This window comes from Borostomias antarcticus, assembly GCF_949987555.1.
Source record: "Borostomias antarcticus genome assembly, chromosome: 8".
Taxonomy (NCBI): Eukaryota; Metazoa; Chordata; class Actinopteri; order Stomiiformes; family Stomiidae; genus Borostomias; species Borostomias antarcticus.
The window spans coordinates 22,013,086-22,031,764 of record NC_140241.1 but is presented as its reverse complement, the minus strand read 5'-3'; the positions used below and the strand labels follow the sequence as shown (position 1 = coordinate 22,031,764).

General features: G+C 43.5%; 2 protein-coding genes across 4 annotated transcripts; both read right to left on the bottom strand.

Annotated features, from left to right (window-relative positions):
- Positions 1-5,581: 5,581 nt before the first annotated feature.
- On the bottom strand, positions 5,582-9,354 carry ugt2a5 (UDP glucuronosyltransferase 2 family, polypeptide A5). 2 transcript variants are annotated; one of them, XM_084441787.1, is made up of 6 exons: positions 8,269-9,354; positions 7,099-7,247; positions 6,812-6,943; positions 6,620-6,707; positions 6,314-6,533; positions 5,582-6,185 (listed from the first exon to the last, which is right to left on the bottom strand). In XM_084441787.1, the coding sequence occupies exons 1-6, from the start codon at positions 8,990-8,992 to the stop codon at positions 5,903-5,905; spliced, it is 1,596 nt and encodes a 531-aa protein (XP_084297913.1). In that variant the 5' UTR covers positions 8,993-9,354; the 3' UTR covers positions 5,582-5,902. The 2 variants fall into 2 exon arrangements, with proteins under 2 accessions (XP_084297913.1, XP_084297914.1); XM_084441788.1 differs by having other exon boundaries at positions 5,584-6,185; positions 8,825-8,886.
- Positions 9,355-12,977: 3,623 nt separating this feature from the next.
- Positions 12,978-18,266, bottom strand: fktn (fukutin). 2 transcript variants are annotated; one of them, XM_084442745.1, is made up of 10 exons: positions 18,204-18,266; positions 17,749-17,946; positions 17,460-17,516; positions 17,015-17,215; positions 16,371-16,648; positions 16,144-16,276; positions 15,458-15,587; positions 14,453-14,586; positions 14,153-14,277; positions 12,978-13,786 (listed from the first exon to the last, which is right to left on the bottom strand). In XM_084442745.1, the coding sequence occupies exons 2-10, from the start codon at positions 17,848-17,850 to the stop codon at positions 13,573-13,575; spliced, it is 1,374 nt and encodes a 457-aa protein (XP_084298871.1). In that variant the 5' UTR covers positions 17,851-17,946; positions 18,204-18,266; the 3' UTR covers positions 12,978-13,572. The 2 variants fall into 2 exon arrangements, with proteins under 2 accessions (XP_084298871.1, XP_084298872.1); XM_084442746.1 differs by having other exon boundaries at positions 17,015-17,212.
- Between the last annotated feature and the right edge of the window lie 413 nt (positions 18,267-18,679).

Below are 18,679 nucleotides of genomic sequence, written 5' to 3'. Positions count from 1 at the left end.
ATTGTACATCATATGAAATGGCAGGCGTGGCCAAGAGTACAGACATGTGACATGAGAAAAAGGGCGGCAATTGGGGACAAAGGATGGTTATTCTATTGTAGACAGATGGCCTTCTGGAAGCCATTTTGTATGTTAGCACAGCTATGTGAATATTTGGGGGAGGTGATGAATTACAAAAGGAGTGAGAGGACAAAGGTTTAAGGTGTTTGGATGTAAATTCCTGAACACTGCACAACTGCCCCACAACTGCCCCAATCCCTTCTGCCATTTCCCTCTGGGCCTCTAGGGTCATGAGCCTCCAGCACAGCGTCTGAGAGGAAGCCCAGCCCTCAGGGACCCTTGAGGCAGGGACGCTGGCAGCCGGAGGTGGAGGCGTGGGCGGTGGAGACGGAGGCGCTGGAGATGGCACTGGAGGTGGAGGCCGGTGCGCTGGAGGTGGAGGCACTGGAGGTCGTGGCACTGGATGTAGAGGCTGCAACCGGCGGGGGCACGACCGTCAGGTCAAGGACCACTGCAGACTCCCCCTCCTCTGAGTCCCACCCCACGTCAGAGTCTGGAGAAACAATTTCAGTCATTTTCTTTGAGTTTGTCTGTTAACTTGATTATGCATTAAATATTTTATTGTGTAGCCATATTCAATTGATATGTTTTTCTGTTGGCAGCCAAATAAATGCTTAAGTGTGATTTACCGGGTGATTTAGATGAGAGTCTTAATTTCCCAGAGGGGAAAATGTTTAATGTGGTCTAACATTATGAAGTGGTCATCTGTGTTATCGTTCCCTGTTTTTGGTCCTGAATCAATCATAGCCTACCACAGAATGTGTGGAATGTTTGCTTTCCTCACAGCCACATAATACAGCATGTCCGTGTAGCCTACGCCACATACAGGATGCACGAAACGTACAGTAGGCTACCTAAACTGTAGGAGCAATCAGACAAATGTAGGCTCGTACAAATAGCTTACCTTCCGAAGATGATTTTCTTTCCTCGCGTGGACCTCACCAACAAGCACATGCACCTCCGTCTCCGAAAAGTTTCTCTTCTTTCCGCGTTTTTCCATAAACGTCTTTGTCTGTCCTATGCTCCACGCTATATTATGTCGGTTCCTTCCGGGGTATCCACGTTGTGCGCTGTCATAGTTTTGACCATATATGGTTGAATTTGGGCGTGGAGAGGGCGGAACACGGGGCGCGTGCGCGTACGCTCTCTCCTCCGCCACCGTTGGATTTTCCGTGGAGGAAAGGGCGTACGACATTTTTGATAGATCCGAAAAGCGTGTAAATATTCTCGTCGTACGCTACATTCCGCATTTTCCGCGTTTTCGTCGTACGCCCTCTTTTACACCTGAATTTACACGCTCTTTGATAAATGAGGCCCCAGGCCAGGTCCAGCCTGGCTTATGTGTGTTGGCTGACTTGTTTCTGTGCGGGACTGGTAGGACGGTAATGTCTGATAAATGAAGATGGGTCTTGTCACCTGGACACATCAGTTCCAATGCTTCCAATGCTAATCCAGCACAATAAGAGCTGGATGGCCAGTTAGCTCATGGGCTCACAACAACTAGCAGCAGCTACCATAACATTAATGGTAGCGGTGAGTGGCTAACGCAGTTACATTGATTGTGGCCAGGTGAAGTCTGGGTAGGTGTGGCATCGGTTGGGGGGGCGTGGTCCCTGGGCTGCAAGCCTATTTCCGGCCACAGGGCGCGCGTTTTGAACAAACATTTCACATTTCCTCTTTGTGGGTTGGAGTCCATGCGGCAGCCTGGCCCAGGATAGGTTGCCAACTTGCAGAGGTATTTAGGCTATATTGTTTGTCTATTTTTGTTTCCTTGCTATGTCTGATCATATTGTTTTCATTCTTATTACTTGGTAATGTGTTGTGATTTATAGGGTGTGTGTGTTGTATTTTGATTTATTATTGTAATTCCTGATGATTGTGGTGGGTGGCTGACGGAATATGTTTGTCCTCAGCGCGGCGTAGGCTGTCTGAGACCATTCTGCTTGGACAGGGTGTGGGGTGCGCATGGAGGGGTGCTGAGGTATTTGGGTTTGTTTTTGTATTTGGTAAATATGTTTGTTTTTATGGGTTGGATAATGGTCAATACCAATAAGATAAATACCAATACCAATATGGAGGTTCTACGGAGGTTAGGTTGAGACCTCAGACACGCCTCGCATCACTGCATTCAGCAGAGGTAGTGGCTGGGGGGGGGGCTGCGGTGTGTTTTGAGCGAGTGGGCCCACAAGAAGAGCAGGTTATGCTTAGGGAGCAGTGTATATCTGTAGGAGACAGGGAGGTGCCCCCGGAGATAGCTCAGCTGTGCTTTCCAGGTCTTACTGAAGATCAGGCGAAACAGGCTAGACAATTGCTGTGCAAATATTCGCATGTGTTTGCATTTTCAGACAGTGATTTGGGATGCACTAACCTCATTTACCATGAGATCCCAGTGGTTGATGACGTCCCTGTGAGTCAGAGGTAAAGGTAACTTGACATAAAGTCATCCCCACCAGGAACCCCGGTCTCCTGGGTGGGAGTCCAATGCTCTCACCACTACTCTACTTCGGCGGGTGGGTTTTGGTGTCCTTCTTCCAGTCCCTAGTGTGGGTTGGGGTTAGAATATGGGTTTGGGTTGGGACAGGATCTGATCTATAAGGCAAGGGGTAAAGGTTGGAGTGAAAGGATGAACCTGTGGAGGTTTGGGGTATAGTCCCATAAAGTCATCCCCACCGGGTCTTCAACCCCAGTCTCCAGGGTGGGAGTCCAATGCTCTCACCACTACTCTACTTGTGCAGTGTAGATCGGCGGGTTGATTTTGGTGTCCTTCTTGATTTTGGTGTGCTGGGACTACTGCCTCTTGTGGTGCCAACAGAGAAATGCAGGCCGACATTGTCTGCAGTAACGGAGGGAGGGAGGGAGGGAGTGATAACCGGACAAACGCTATACTAGGTGCGCTGGCTTACAGCCACGCACAAAAAAGCATCAATACATTAAGCTCATTTCTCCATCACCACCTAAAGCTGTGCCAGTCAACAGTCAGTCTAATCACTGAAAATAAACCACATACCTGTATGTATGTATGTATGTATGTATGTATGTATGTATGTATGTGTGTGTGTGGGTGTGTGTGTGTGTGTGTGTGTGTGTATGTATAGTACTGTGCAAAAGTAGGTCCCCTAACAAAATGTTACAGTAAAAGCTATTTACTGTATCAGGACAGTGTTTATTTGCTTGTAAAAACACTATATAACATTACAGCCAATACAAATAATCCTGCAAGTAGCTTGGGAAGCATTTACCATGGACTACTAAAATGACAGCAGTGTAAGCACATTCTGTGATCTAAAGGAGGCCACACAAAATACCAACTTATTTTAAAAACAAGAAATTCATATTTTGGTCCATGATTCAATAAAGGATTGTTTTTTTATTCACATAGTGCCTCAGATTCTCTTCAGACTGCCAACCTACACCATGGACAGCTACTGTTGAATTTTATTCTTAAGATATTTGTATTACTTTAAAAATGTTAATTTGTGTTTATTCCAATGTTTTATATACAGTGTAGTGTTTTTTTTGTTTTGTTTTTTACAAGCAAATAAACACTTACTGGCCAGATAATCAGCTTTAAACATGATTTTCTTTGGTGGCTGCCTAAGACTTTTACACAGTACTGTACTGTATGTGTACTCCTAGACTTATCATAGACAATATCATATACTTATATTTATACAGACTGAATGTATGTAGGTAGTAGGTACATATATGTTATTCTATTCTATACTGTACAGTTACTGGATGTATATAGTGCCTGTTATTTCTGTTTATGCTACTACTGTATCTCTAATCTAGTGCCTTTTTCGTTACTCTTTATAGTGTCATTTTCTTTCCACCCTGCTGTAATTTCAACTGCTGAAACGCCAGATTGCCCCCTAGGGAACTCAATAAAGTATCTATCTGTCTATCTAAGGAGACTTGGGCACACTGTCGGGAGCTGGGATCACACTGGGGACCTTACGATCCCCAGCCGGCCACTCTACCTTCCGAGCTAGGGGAGAGCAGGGTGAGTTGTGTGTGTTTTTACTTGAAGTGTATTTAATTGTGAGGGCATGACAGTAATGTCTTCAACTAAAATATGCATATATTCCAGGATGTATTCCTGGGAATAATCACTTTGGATCTAAAATTAACAGTTTTCAAAAAATGGACTTTCCAATGGACTTGCCCTCAGTGAGGGGTAAATTGTGCCATGGGGGAGGATAAGTGGGGGTAAATTGTGCCGTTGATTATGTTGAAGTAAAACGGAACATTTTCACCTCATATGCTATATTGAAGCAAGGCCATTCAATTCCAAATGACTTCTTAAAGGTTTTATTTAAAGACAAATGTTACAACTTCAAAGAACCAATTTTCTACAACAAGGCATAGCCAAAAGTAAACACTACAAAAGAGCTTGACTCAGGGTTAGGAACTTCCCAGACTAAGCCTTAAATTGTAGCTTCCTAAAGCACTAACACGTGTGAGATTTTTTCAAACTTGTCTGTAATTGTTCATACACAATAATCACAAAACCTAGAACAAAAAAATCACTTGGATAATGCTAAGAAAATGGGTAGTGTCGTGTATTAATTTGATTAGGCCCTAATTAGACCCAACCCTTTGTTCTAATCAAGATGATATTATACATGTCTATTGAATAAGAGAGTTCAAGCCAGAGCAGCAGAATAGTATCAGGAGAGTTTTCATGAGGGAGGGGGAGTCACGAGGAGAATCATGTGAGACACCAGGTGGTCTCACAGAACGAGAAAAAGAAACGTGGAAACGAGAATTTGAAACATTGAAATCAGATAACATTGATTCAGGCAAGAAACATTAAAACAACATAGCGTGGGAAAGCAGGTGTTCTCACATAAACGAGACTGTTCATCAGATAACATTGATTCAGGCAAGAAACATTAAAACAACATAGCGTGGGAAAGCAGGTGTTCTCACATAAACGAGACTGTTCATCAGATAACATTGATTCAAGAATGAATGTACAAATAAATGTTTTTTAAAAATTGGCATAAGTCAGAGACGAAGTTAATGGTGAATTAAAACTGTGAATCAGCTCACCCACCACCAGGGGGAAGCACTTACAATACAGTTTCAATACAACATTAAAGTATTGTCTGGGAACTCTTACCACTAGGGGGAAGCACTTGCAATGTATATGTTAATACACTATTATAATCGTGCCAAATTAGGGGTGTGTTTTAAAAAATGGGTTGTGGTCAAGCTAGAAGGGCGGGGATAACCCAGAGAAGGTATATAAGACGCTGTCACAAGTCAGTCTGTGTGTCATCTCTCGAGAGCCCACCGGTCTTATTGTCTGTTACTGCTGAACATGCAATAAAGCCTGTTGCATCGGATCCAAGTGTTACCAGTGTCTTATTGATTTGACTTCAACTACTGAACAAAGAACTAAGATTTTAATTAAACAGCTAAAGGCGTCATACACGTCAGTAGTCAGTGATTTCTCCTATGGTTTTCTAGAAACAAGGGATGGCGAACCCCCCCCCCCCTCCCCCCGGCACAAATCACCCCGCTCCTTTACATGCCACCCGAGTGACCATATTTACAATGATTAATATGTCAGATTATAGCATTCTAGCCCTCCAATATAAATCTCTACTAACGACGTGTCTGACCAACTCACTAATCAACTCAAGGTGACTATGATAAAGAAATGAGATGAAAATTGAATCTAATGACTGAAAACCACCTGAACATCACTTATTTGTGTTGTTTGTTTTTGCGGTGGATTTGTTTAAAATCCCACTGGCACCTAAAACGTTGTGCATGTGCTCATGTTATGTTTCCCATATGTCAGCATACCTGTACATAATTACAGAAGCGTGTGTCACTCTGTCTTTTCTCTTGGCGTGCTCTTCCTGCAGCATTTGCGAAAGCAGAAACTGCATGTTTTTAGGAACATTACAAGGATGAGTACCACCACAGCAAGCAAGGCGGCCGCCACATCTAAGCAGTGATACTGGTACCAGGATAAGTGATGAGCTTGCACCCTGAGATGTTTGGCACCCTTGTTACGCATCACAAATTCTATCCAAAACGCAGCTGTTTCCAGGGGTGTCATTGGTTGGTCATGATGGATTCTTGACAGCTTCATTATGTGTTCTTTGTACCTGGTGAAAAGAACGTGTTGATATGAACTCCCTGTAGTAAGTAACCAATAGAATACGTATATTTCATCGATCTCTAGGAGATATGGTTTTCCCAGACATACACCCTAATGCTTCATCTAATCACTTACGATGGGTCATAAATGACAGCATTGAGGCCCTCCACCAAGTCTTTAGACTGCATCTTGTTGAAGTCCATCATAACCGCAGCTCCCTTGAATTTCATGTGCATTATGTTGTCAGGCTGGTCACCAAACAGAGGGATGCCCACCATTGGGACGCCATGGTAAATGGCTTCGTAAAGTCCATTAGTCCCACCATGAGTAATAAAGGCTTTGGTCTTTGGATGGCCTGAACAACACAACACAGAGTTATTAGAATAACTCGAGGGACATGTTTATAACATTATAAGTATTCATTAATTTATGTATTTTTACCGAGTAAGTCATTTTGTGGTATCCAGTCATATACTCTTGTGTTGGGGGCAAGGGTCTCTGGTTTCTCTCCACTGTATCTCCACAGCACCTTTTTTCAGATAACAGGATGGTACAGTTAATAATCTGAGACAATCTAGTGCTAAATAATAACATTGCAGTAGTTAAGCTGCTGTGGAAAAGACATCCACTTACCTTCTGTGGTATTTGTCCTAAGGCAGTGGCGATAGTATTTGCTCTCTCCTTGGTTAGATTCTTGATCATGGAGCCCAACGAAAACACTACTATGCCATCATCTCCAGAACTCTGCACAAATTCCTCCATTTCCTGAAACCACACCCATCAGCATCTCATTCGTACGATTTCTACTCAGAAAAACAATAGAAAACAAGCCAATAGAAGACACATTTATTGTGATTCAATAGTTATTATGACTGACTATTACACTGTTTTGTAGACATGATCAACAGTGGACGTCTTACAGCAGGGAGAGGCTTTGCAGGTTTGCAGTGAAGGCCTCCGACAAACTTAAAGTTTGGGAGGAAAGGGCGAGGATACTCAAAGTCCCAATAGGTTCGGATCAACCAAATGTCTGCCTTCCCAATCATCTCGCAGAATGCTGTTGGTCTTCCTGATAAATGTGAAGGAACAGAATTATTGAGAAACGGAACAAATAAATAACGGCACACAGGGGACTAGATCTGGTTGAGGGCGGTAGTCGGGGCTATATCATTAATTGCGCCATTGCCTTTTGTCACTCAGTCTACTACACTTCAGTATCTACAGATACTATTATATTGTTACTTTTCAAACGATGAAAGCCTTTTCTCTAGGGTGGCTTCACTTGCAGTACCTTTTATATATATACGTATATATAAATAAAAATAAAAACTTTTCTGCACTTAAATAGCACATCTCCACTGGCTTCTCGTTCCTGAGCACGTAGGATATGTGCTAGTGCAAAAAAGTGTAGGCCTATGTGTGTGTTTTGGGACCGGGAGGGGGGGGGGGGGGTACTGAAGAGTAGACCGAGTGAATCTACAATCTGAAATGAGGTAGTGCACAGGCATATGCAGTACTCGATCTGTTAGACAAGAAGGGGAGAAATTGAAACTGTGTTGCCTTGAGGTGGCGGACTTAAGGCCGTTTCAGACGAGGAGCGATATCCGCGCATTGTAATTCATTTTCAATGAGAGAGGCGAGCGGACAATTTGGGAGCCGCGGACAATCTGGGGCGGAGCGGCAAGCGGGCGCGACCCCGTGAAATTGTCGCGCGCGTGCTCGTTTCGTGCACACGCCCGCCCGCTACAAGAGCTCTGAATTAGCTTTCCCCGCTGCGCGCAGGACGCGTGCGTCTCCCGCTGATCCGAGCGAGAACGCAGGCGGAATATCGCTCCCCGTCTGAAACGGCCTTTATACAAGTTCCTGGGAGTGCACTTGAACAACAAACTGGACTGTTCGAACAACACTGAGGCCCTCTATAGGAAAGGACAGAGCAGAGCAGATTGTATCTTATCTTGAACGGAGCTGTAATAAAAGAAACACATGATTTCTAGAATGAATCAATGAAAAAATAAAACCAAACAAAAATAATGAAAAGAAAATAACCGATCCAGATAATGATCCTTTTTGGAACATTGTTATCAACTTACCTCGTATTTCACTGTAGTAACTGTCCATGTTAAAAAAGCTATGAAGTTTGAATAACGTAGAGTGAAATATTAGTGCTAGAACATTGATCAGTCTCTCAGAAAAGCTCATTTGATCCGTGTACATTGACGGGGGCATAGGGACGAAAGAGGGAGGCGCTGGCATCTGACCACAGTACCGCTCCGCTGTGTAGCCAAAACTAAACCTCAAGGAAATAATGTACGGTAGGTCAAGAGCTTCTGCCATCAGGTCACTGCAAGGCATCACTGGATCAGCAAAAAGTACATCAAATTTATACTTCCTCAGAGTATCAATAAGGACCTCGTTTCGTAGCATGGAGTCGCATATCTCAAACTGCATCTTCGTTGATTTCCCCATAATCTCTTTGATTTTGAGTCCTACCTCCAGCATGGAGGCATTCTGAGCCTCATACATCCAATACTCTGTGAAGTCCTCTATAAGGGCACGCATTTCCTTTTTGCTGTGAGGCACGTCGAAAACTTCGAAGTTGAATCGTTCTTTCTTGGTGTACTGGATGGAAGGCGAGGATGAGCTCACCAGCACCGTGACGGAGTGGTTCCGATCCACGAGCTCCTCCAGCACGACACGCATGTTGATCCAGTGGCTGTAGTCCCCCGGGAAGACCAGCACGCTGCCGCCATAGGTTCCGTGACCCCCACACAGCAGGACGAGGGGGACACAAAACAAAAGCTTAAGAGAAATCATTCTCAGAGGAGTGAAAGGAGAGTTTGGGGACAGTTTGAGGCAGGCGGAGCATAGGCTATAGGCTACATGCTCGGTTATATACCCACAGGTTTAGATTTTCACAATTTCCCATAAACAGTAGGCTAAAAGAGGGTCTGTTATCTGCACAGTCAAAGTCTACTACAGGTCAGTGAGAAGATTGAGTTAATGAGTTATTTTCTTTCTCGTGCAACTACTAGGGAATAGAGTTCTATGGGATTTCCCCCGCGCGGGAAAAGTATGGAGGATATCTGGTCTGAAAGCGCCCGTCTACTACAGGTCAGTGAGAAGTTCACAGAGATTGAGCAACTACACTAACTGCATACCCAACCCAGGTTACACGAAGTGCAACAACATAGCTTACAAATATGCCTATAAGAGCAGTAGGGAAGGTGGGTTGAAACCATGTGTGTGATTAGCATGCCTGAGACTTGTAGGCTATAAGTCCAACACCCTGATGGTAGACATTATAGGATCAGCATGTTGACAACTGGTATTTGATGGCCATATATTGATGCTGTCACTAGGCCCTAGGTGGGGCTTTGCTGTGAAGGAGGTGGCGAATATAGCTTCATGCCTCAGTAATGGGAAGACCCGCCTGAGACATGTCCTCTCAAAGCACTATAGTTATGTCAAATAACTACATTGCGTAAAGAACATGTTCAAGCTATGCAGCGACATCTCACAACAATCAAGGCTTTCCTCTAGTCTATATGGACAGTATAAAAACACCTGCCTCGTTACTTGCAATGAAATACTCTGATTAAGAAAACATTCAATGATGAGAAGTCAAAGGATGATGAGAGGTCATTCAATGATGAGAGGTCAAACTTATAGTAGGGGAGAGTGGGGTCAAGTGTAACACGGGGTCAAATGTAACACCTCAATTTCACCCAGTCAGAAACAAGCTATTGTTATGTAACTCACTCTGCACATGCTCAGTTAAGTCCTCTGCCTGCCTTAAATAAATCAGCTCATTTTTTGACGATCTTCAGATTTTATGACAAAATGTCTGTTTTTGAGGTAAGAAAGTTTTTAAATGTCTGTATTTTTTAACTACTGCCCTGAGTTTTTATTCCCATTAACCTAAGGTCATATAATTTTGATAGCTAACAGCCAATATGACTATTAGCGATATTTATTGCTAACTCCTGCTAGCACAAGGCTGACAGCCGTGGGGTCAAGTGTAACAGGCTTTCAACTATTCACAGCTTTCAGCCTATGCCCTTATTTTTAATGAACCATACATTATCAATGTTTTAGTAAATGGTAATTTAGACTGTATGGAGTAGCTAGGCTAAAAATCACCTCAGAAATGTGTAATAACAGTGTAATAACAAATGTATATGTTTGATTTGGTGTTCGGCTTAATTCCATGTTTACATTTCACATTTTAAATGTTTGTCTATGTTAAAGAGGCTAATAAATTATTATTTAAGCTATGAACGATGTTTAATGATGATGTTAACTTAATACAATGTTTTAATGATCTTATTTGTGGTTGTTTTGTAATGTGTTACAGTTGACCCCACCCTACTGTAGCATCTGACTTCTTAAAAATCAATCAATATTGTACTCTTTATGTAATTTATGGGGACTTTTACATGATATGACAAATTAATATACATGTGTAACTATAATATAGCAAAACATGACTAATCTAGTTGAATTAGTCTCAAAGTAATCTGGAAAAGAGTAAAAAGTGTTACACTTGACCCCACTCTCCCCTATCAATTCACAAGGATATTTACCCATAACCTCTGTGAAGAAGGGATCTGTAGTATATTTTTATACTGTATTACATCAATACATTTGTATTACCCTCATGTAGTAATCAATTTACTAAGAATAATGAATAAACTTCACTTTAGGTAGAACTCTGTTATTATAAGCAGCTTAACATGTAGATTACAACAGATGCCCTGTCCTGAGTAAACATTCCTTTGTCCTCTGGGTCAATAAAGATAACACCTCAGGAGTCTACAGCTGAAACGTGATCTTAGGAGCACACAGGAAGAACCCAAAATGGCCCCCATGTCCGGAGGGGGGCAGAGCTCAGTGACCTGTTGACCAATTACAAGACTAGTTGACCAGATCTGTGTTAATGTACATCCCTTGTATGCAAATTTGTTTGTCATGTGATACTTGGCCTGAAGCCAAGATATAAGCTCGCCACCTCGTAAAAGAACTTTAGTATTGCCGAAGATTTGACCTGTGAGGCGTGCTCAATAAATTGATGATTCAACGTTTTTGGCCTCCTTGAAGTTTTGTTTCACAAGAAGAAGATGCATCAGAAATATACAGCAGATCATATGTTGTCATTGAATAAAAATAGAACATCATATCTTGAACCAGATAGAAGAGAGTGTTCTTCAGCCTCTGTGTGAAGTCCATCTGATCAGTGTAGACTATCCTATAGTCATAGCTAGAACATATGATGGAGGTGCAGGCTGTTGTCCACAAAATCTTTGAAAGACGTTGGCCACGGAGAATCGTAACATGAGAACTAGAGGTACATCCAGCTTTTCTGCTAGGAGTTCGTAACCCATGGACACGGGATCACTCAGAATCACGTCATACTGCTCTCTCCTCAGTCTCTCCATCAGATCTGTATTAGAGAACAAAACTCGGCATATAACACCGAGTTAAAAGACTGCATCGACGATGGCCTTCATCTTCAGGAATATCTGAATCAGGTCATTTGCCATGTCATAAGTCCAGTACCTAATGAACTCCTCAAAGGCTTCAATAAAGCGCTCTCTGCTGAAGGGAACCTGCAGAACCTCGAAGCGGCAGTTGGCAGTGGTGTCGTCCGCTACGGAGGGGGAGGCCGAGTGGGTGATGACCGTGATCAAGTGTCCCCTCTGAGACAACTCCTCCACGATGTTCTTCAGGTTGAGCCAGTGGCTGTGTTCTCCAGGCCAGACCAGGATCTTTCCTCCCGACACACCGAGAGGGGAGCAGAGTAGGAGCAGCAGCAGCCCCAGCAGAGGCGCTGCCTGTCCAGCCAACATGGTGAGGAAACGAGGAAAGCAACAAGTGAGCTGCACCCACTACAAAGACAGCGGTCACATGTCCAAATATTGCTAGCAGAGTGGTCGAGAACTTATTCTCGCGTCACCAGGCTCCCCTAGGTACCGAGATTTTAGGATTACATAACCTCTGGTTCTGCCTTAAAAACATGACCTCGAGGGTCTTTATTGGCCACACAACACACATGAGCGAGGGGCGACACAGCACACACAACACACACACGTCTTCAGTGATCGCCAGTGGAAATTGTTCCCTGCATTTTTATTTATCCTATCCAAGTGGTCATCCTTCAAAAATATTATGAATTTATCATTTAAAAACTTTTGACAAGTCTGAAATGAATGTTGCGTTTTTCTGTTCATTTTAATCGTAAATCACAACTGAAAGAAATGAAGACAATTGCCAACTTGGTTTGAATGAGTACTTGGGAATAACTATCAAATTAACCTCCATTGCTGTGAATCCTTTTAGAACAATGCGTGTGGTGGCTTCAATGTCAATGGTTATAAGATTTCATGTCACAGTTCTGGTAGCAGAGCATTTTAGATACAGTATGTACGGAAGAGCATTAGTAGCCTACGGAAGAGCATTAGGGCCAACAACTGAGTTTATAAATTTTTTTAAGATTCTGAGATTAAAGTCAGAATTTCTGAGATTAAAGTCAGAATTTCTGAGAAAAAAAGTCAGAAATAACTTCTGAGAAAAAATGTCAGAATTTCTGACTTTAAACTCAGAAGCTTAAAAAAAAAACTGCTGTTGGCAGTACATTAGGGCTCTTCCGTACATTAGGGCCAACAGCAGAGTTTTTTTGTTTTTTTTTAAGCTTCTGAGTTTAAAGAAAACTTTTTTTCTCAGAAATTCTGACTTTAAAGTCAGAAATTCTGACTTTAAACTCAGAAGCTTAAAAATAATAATAAACTCAGTTGTTGGCCCTAATGCTCTTCCGGAAGTATGAATGCCTGAGGAGGGAATTCGGGGGTCTGTCACATGGCATTCCTGGCATCTGAACATTTCAAGTGAGGGCTAGTCCAAAGGTCGGGAGAGAGAGACACGCCACGCCAAATAAATATGCAACACAATGTGTGAGCATGTCCCTCTCAAGCATGGTGCTCAACACCTCGGTGATCTGCAACTTGACAGACTGTTGACACATAGTACATAGTATTAGTAGTTGATACTATGTATCTGTCTGTAGTTCCAATCTATGTTTATGTCCAGGTGGTCTGATCTGGTCTGTACAACCTAACCATAATCTAGTATAGTCTTTGAAGTCTTGTAGTGTAATTCAGTGTCATCTCCAGTGCAGTAGTCTTTCAGTGAAATCCTGTGGTGTGTCACTTACACCCGGGTCCATACTATCTGAAATAATTTGAATAATTTATCTATGGTTTATTGTTTAGAACATTGGACCAAAGATTTCAACCCCCCGCCTACCGTACACTCCAGGAAGACCCAATCAAATGCTTACGCAAGGATTTTAAAGTATTCAGAGGATTTCAAATAGTATTTGGAACCAGGTACGGTGTCGCTCAGTACACCTGGATGACATCATCCCACTCTCTCACAGGCCACACCCCGTTGTCCTGCACGTTGGACGGAGATGTCTTCCAGTCCCACGTCTTGACTGGTGTGTTCCAGTCGGGCCCGTAGTTCGCTGTTACATAGTCCAGAGTCTCACAGGGGACCTGGACCTTCAGCTCCATAAGCTCTGTCCAACAGAGGCTGAACTTGGGGAACACGTACCTGGCAAGCGGGAGGGGTGCTGTGTTATCATTTACATTTAATTTATTTATACACGTGTCCGTTTAAGACACAGATGTATTTTTCAAGGCCCTGCCTCCAACACATACTGAACAAATATCAACACAATAGTCTGCACGAAAATACAAAATGTACAAAATTGCTACATGTAGAAAATGGTGTCAGCCCATGATGTCATCATCTACAACTGTTCAATACCTAGTATCTATTACTATATATATATATATATATATATATATATATTAGATTAGAATATAATCTAATATGAAAGCTGCCATTATCAAAACCATCTCAAAGCCTTGAAACATCTCAAGTTAGAAATCTCGGATGAAGGGGTGAGTGAATTACTTGAACTTTTTCCCGCTCTTTGCTTGAGTGCCACCATTCCACAGGATGTCTCGTTCCTCGTAGAAAAAGAAGATGTCCAGTTTAACATCCAGACCCTGGAAGGAGAGTTCCAGACTGTCCTCAACCTGTGAAATGAAGAGGAGGACACGAGAGGAGATGGGTTGAGGAAAGGAGTAGAAGGATGAGATAATGAGAGATTGAGTGAGAGATGGAGAGAAAGAGAGAGCATCGGAAATATACAATCCAGTTAAATTCATCACTCCTTGCCAGTCAATAAGGGCTGATAGGACTTTGTTTTACCTTTCCAAACTTATGCTTTAATGGAAGCCCAGCCTTCTGAAAAGCAGAGGTGATATCATGTCTGTAGTCTTTGATCCGGATGCCTAGGTCCACATCTTTACTGTGAGGAATAATACTGCACTGCCGAAACCAGCCTGAAGGGGGCAGAAAACACATTTGTTATATGCATCCATAAGCCCGAAATGACCATTTTCCAACACTGCGTTTGAGGCCACGGTGGTACAGAAGGTGGATAAACCAGATAGTCCCCGGGTCCTAGTGGCAGTAACAGGTACCGATAGAGAGAGAAGTTCTGCTGAACACCAACCCATTGATGAGGTGCATGAGATGAAAAGATTGGGTTCAAACGAAGCTCAGCACACTCGAGTCAACTGGCTTATTTCGAGCAAGTGAGTCAGAGCATATGCTATGGAGACTGAAGCTTAGGAAATGACTCGATGGGTGTGGAGATTCCTTTCAACCTAGGTGAGAGGTACCTGAACACTAAATACTACCGTTCATTCTAATCCTTGTAATCTAAAAGGTGTGTGAATGTTGCTTTCTCCGTCTATATCCCTAATCTGTCTTTTGATAGATGTTGTGGAGAGGCATCGTTCGACATATAGCTCTCAGATATGATTCTAGTCGCTGGTATCTCCGTTCTGTTCGTGTGGATGCAGACTAGGGATGTTAACAGTTAATCGATTATCGATAAGAATTTACTCAAGTAAGATTTGGTTACTCGATTAATTGCTTGTTTTTTTCAACGTTATCAACAGGAGTTGCGTGAAATGTAATCATGATTTAATGTCTGACTGCACATGAGGGCGCCACGCCATGTAGTGAAGGCTAAATTGGAATGCCGGGAAATTTCAACGACACGCGGAAAGACGACACAAAAATGAAGCGAGCAAAGCGCAGTCCAGCACGGGAATTTCTTATCAATTAATCGACTATTGTTCGTTAAGGTTAACTGTTATCGATTAATGAAATTCCTTGAAATTTGCAACCCTAGGTTTCTCTGACCCAGGCAGGTGCCGCTGCTCAGCCAGAAGGGAACGCCCAATGCCGTGAGTGTCCTGGCAGCCAGGTGCAGGAGACTCTTGGCCTTCATTCTGAAGTCCATGGCCTCTGGAGAGGTATCGTCCGGGTACAGCTGGTCAAAGAGAAGACAGCAGCTGTTAGACATTGGCATCGAGAGGGAGAGAGAGCAGGGGTTTTCCTGGCTCAGAATGGGTCTTTGGGGGGTGATGCGCACACATTTTTGGGGAAACCTGTTTTATGCCGAGTAGCCTACCGGCATATATAGGCCTATATTCTTCACTGTCGTTCTGACTGAGCTGACTTTTCACAATCGTGGGAAATCTCCTGACATGACACAAAACGGATATGAAGACAAAATGTTTAAGATACTGATAACCTGTCTATTCATTATCTTGATTACTAGAGAGGATTTGAATTGCTATTTTTATTCAAAATTTTTAGCATTTTGCCACTGGTGATTTTCCTTTGGCTCTAGCTAAAATCTCTTTGGGGGGCGCCAAAAAATCCTCTATGCAGGAAAAACCCTGAGAGAGAGAGAGAGAGTTAGGGAGAGAGAGAAAGCGGGTGAGATAGCGAGTAGGTCAGAAAGAGTGGGGAAGAGAAAGAGAGACCGAGAGAGAAAGAGACATAGGGAGACAGAGAGACCGGTCGAGAAGTAAGACGTCAACCTGAAAGAAGGCCCGCGCCTCCCTGTATCTGCACTCCAGGAAGTGGGCCTGGGAGCGTTCCTTCAGGAAACGCGAGATGTTCCGTGGAATTCGGACATCAAGCGCATCCAGGGCCGTCAACACCAGCTCTGGTCTAAAAGACAGACAGGGACGTTTCCTCAGAAACGATAACTGACAACAGACTTTTTTAAGTTATCTGTTTTTGTATCTTGCAACTGGCCATCTACCGGTCATAGGCTCCGGCGTGGCGGCCGTAGTCCAGCTTCCTGAAGGGGGCGAACGTCTTGTCCGCGCCGGACTTGAGTCGCAGCAGGCCGTGCCACAGGTAGTTGCCGCTGCGCTCGTACAGGACAACCACCTGGATCACGTGACCCTGGAGGCGGAACAGGAAGTGGAGGGGGACCTCGTTTCCCGAAAGGTCGTCCATGCTGACCAGGCGGGGGTCCTTCCCTCGCACCTCCAGCACATCGAAGCCTCGCTCCTCCGCCGCCGCCACCAAACCCGCCTGCTCGGGACACAGGAACACAGATTAGGATTCGATCTTTTAATCTGTCATTGCAACGACCGTTTAGCAGCGTCCACTCCAATTAGCAGAAAAGACAATCCTCCCTCTTAAGCACCTATTGTGTTTTAGATTGCTCTTCTTGCACTTTGCCTTCAGCACTAGATTATGCTCTTAGTCACTTGTTTTAGAAAGGAGATGCACTTGTGAGTTCTGGCAAGTAGTAGTACATTGGCTTTTCCTACGTTAAACGTAATTATTGTTAGTCGCTTTGGATAAAAGCGTCTGCTAAATGACTAATGTAATGTAAATGTAAAAAAGCAGAGCAGCCATTTTGAGTCGACGCTGTACAAACAGACACATACTTACGTCATACTTCCAGAGGTTGCTCAGTAAGGCGAAGGCGGTGAACTCTCGTCCCGTACAGAGGAAGGTGCAGTGGGGCTCCCTGACCAGACTGTCCTTCAGCAGCATGGAGTCTTGGGAGAGGAGGGTCAGGCTGGCCGTGTCGGCCAGGAACACGGGCATGTCGTACCGGTGCACCAGGCCAAGGAACTTCTTCACCGCCTGCTGCGCTCCGCGTGGCCGCGCCACACACCGCACGGCGACGGGAGAATCAGAGCGTAATCGTTAGGACGGAGGCGATCGCGCCAGAGGTCGGCCGATTGTCAAGGCACGATGATGTCGTTGCGACAGGTGCAGCCCGACATGTCTGACATTCGACTATAGATGTTGATGCATACTGTGGGGACCAAATTGATTTTAACTCAATTTGTAGAGAAGGATTGGAAAATAATCCTCTGGTAATGCTTACCCATTGGGCATCGATGGCTGATCGATGACTACTCCGACCGAGGATATGTGGCCCACTCTAGACAGACAGAGGAAAGTGAGGTACATAAATTGCTCTGATTTTGCTGGGAGAGGAAGGCTCTCCCTGTAAAAGACTGAAATAGGCATCTGTTTTATGCAATACGAATGTCTTCATGTCCAGACTGAATGCCTGGTGAATACAAGCATGCTGTATGCTCTCATAAGAATTAACGTCATAATTGAATAGTTTTATCTGTGTTTAGGCCTATATATAAGCTATGTCAACTCACCTTAGACACATATTGCCTGTAATAATATAACTGGAAGAGAAGAAATACAGTGCTGGTTGCTATCAGAAGGGCAAGGACCAGCGTTTTGTTCAGTCGAGGCATAATTCCTCATTTGTCACTCTTGTCCGAGAAACGCTGATGACGCTGGTGCTTGTCAGGTGGTTCAACACTAACCATGTTCGTTTGATGATGAGAATTCTGACAGGGGACAAAAGGTGTAGATTGCAACAGTTCATGTATTTGATCTATTTGACATATTATTGCTTAACGTTATAACGTTAGCGGAAAGTCTATAGCTTTCAGCTAATCAATGAGAACAATCACAGCAATCAAGTGAATCGTGAGCTACGTCAACGTTATCTGTCTAATAACGGTATTGCTACGTAATACAAGCTCCGATGGACAGTAAAACCGTGGATACATAATAATGGTAAAAGACAAGAATAACTACATACTTGAGATTTTAGGGCAGAATGTTTGAAGGTCTCTCAGACCCATGGAGTGGCTATGCTAAAAACAGACCGCTGCAGTGCATGCATTGATCAAACCAGCTTCTTCCCCGTAACTAGCTGGCCTAACAGCTAGCTTCGAAAACTAAATTACACCGCCACCTTCAGGATGGAGGGTGACTGAAGACGACTAATTCCATTTGTGTGTAGGTAGTAGGTAGGCTACTCGCATTTAGGCAAGTTATTTAATTGTGTGGGAAACAACGAGACAATGAATTATGTTCACACTTCAATTTAATGTCAAATAGATTGTATTATATCGCACTTTGTATGTCATTGCACTTTTACTTTGCTTTCTTATATTGTTTTTAATCTGCCTTTTTAATTCCTGTGTGCACTCTGTGCATCCGTGCTGTGAAGTGCTATACAAATTGTTTTACTTACTTACTTAATAACTGCCTTCAAGACTGTATGTTTCATAG

Bases quoted from the DNA above. Each gene is read 5' to 3' on its own strand.
- ugt2a5 (XM_084441787.1), bottom strand. From the start codon at position 8,992: ATGATTTCTCTTAAGCTTTTGTTTTGTGTCCCCCTCGTCCTGCTGTGT. The intron at 6,708-6,811 runs GTAAGTGGATGT...ATCTGAAAAAAG, and splicing joins TAGGACAAATACCACAGAAG to GTGCTGTGGAGATACAGTGG. The intron at 6,186-6,313 runs GTAAGTGATTAG...TCTTTTCACCAG, and splicing joins GCTGTCATTTATGACCCATC to GTACAAAGAACACATAATGA.
- fktn (XM_084442745.1), bottom strand. From the start codon at position 17,850: ATGCCTCGACTGAACAAAACGCTGGTCCTTGCCCTTCTGATAGCAACC. The intron at 17,517-17,748 runs GTGAGTTGACAT...CTGTCTGTCTAG, and splicing joins ACAGGCAATATGTGTCTAAG to AGTGGGCCACATATCCTCGG. The intron at 16,277-16,370 runs GTAGATGGCCAG...TCTGTCTTTTAG, and splicing joins CACGCCGGAGCCTATGACCG to ACCAGAGCTGGTGTTGACGG.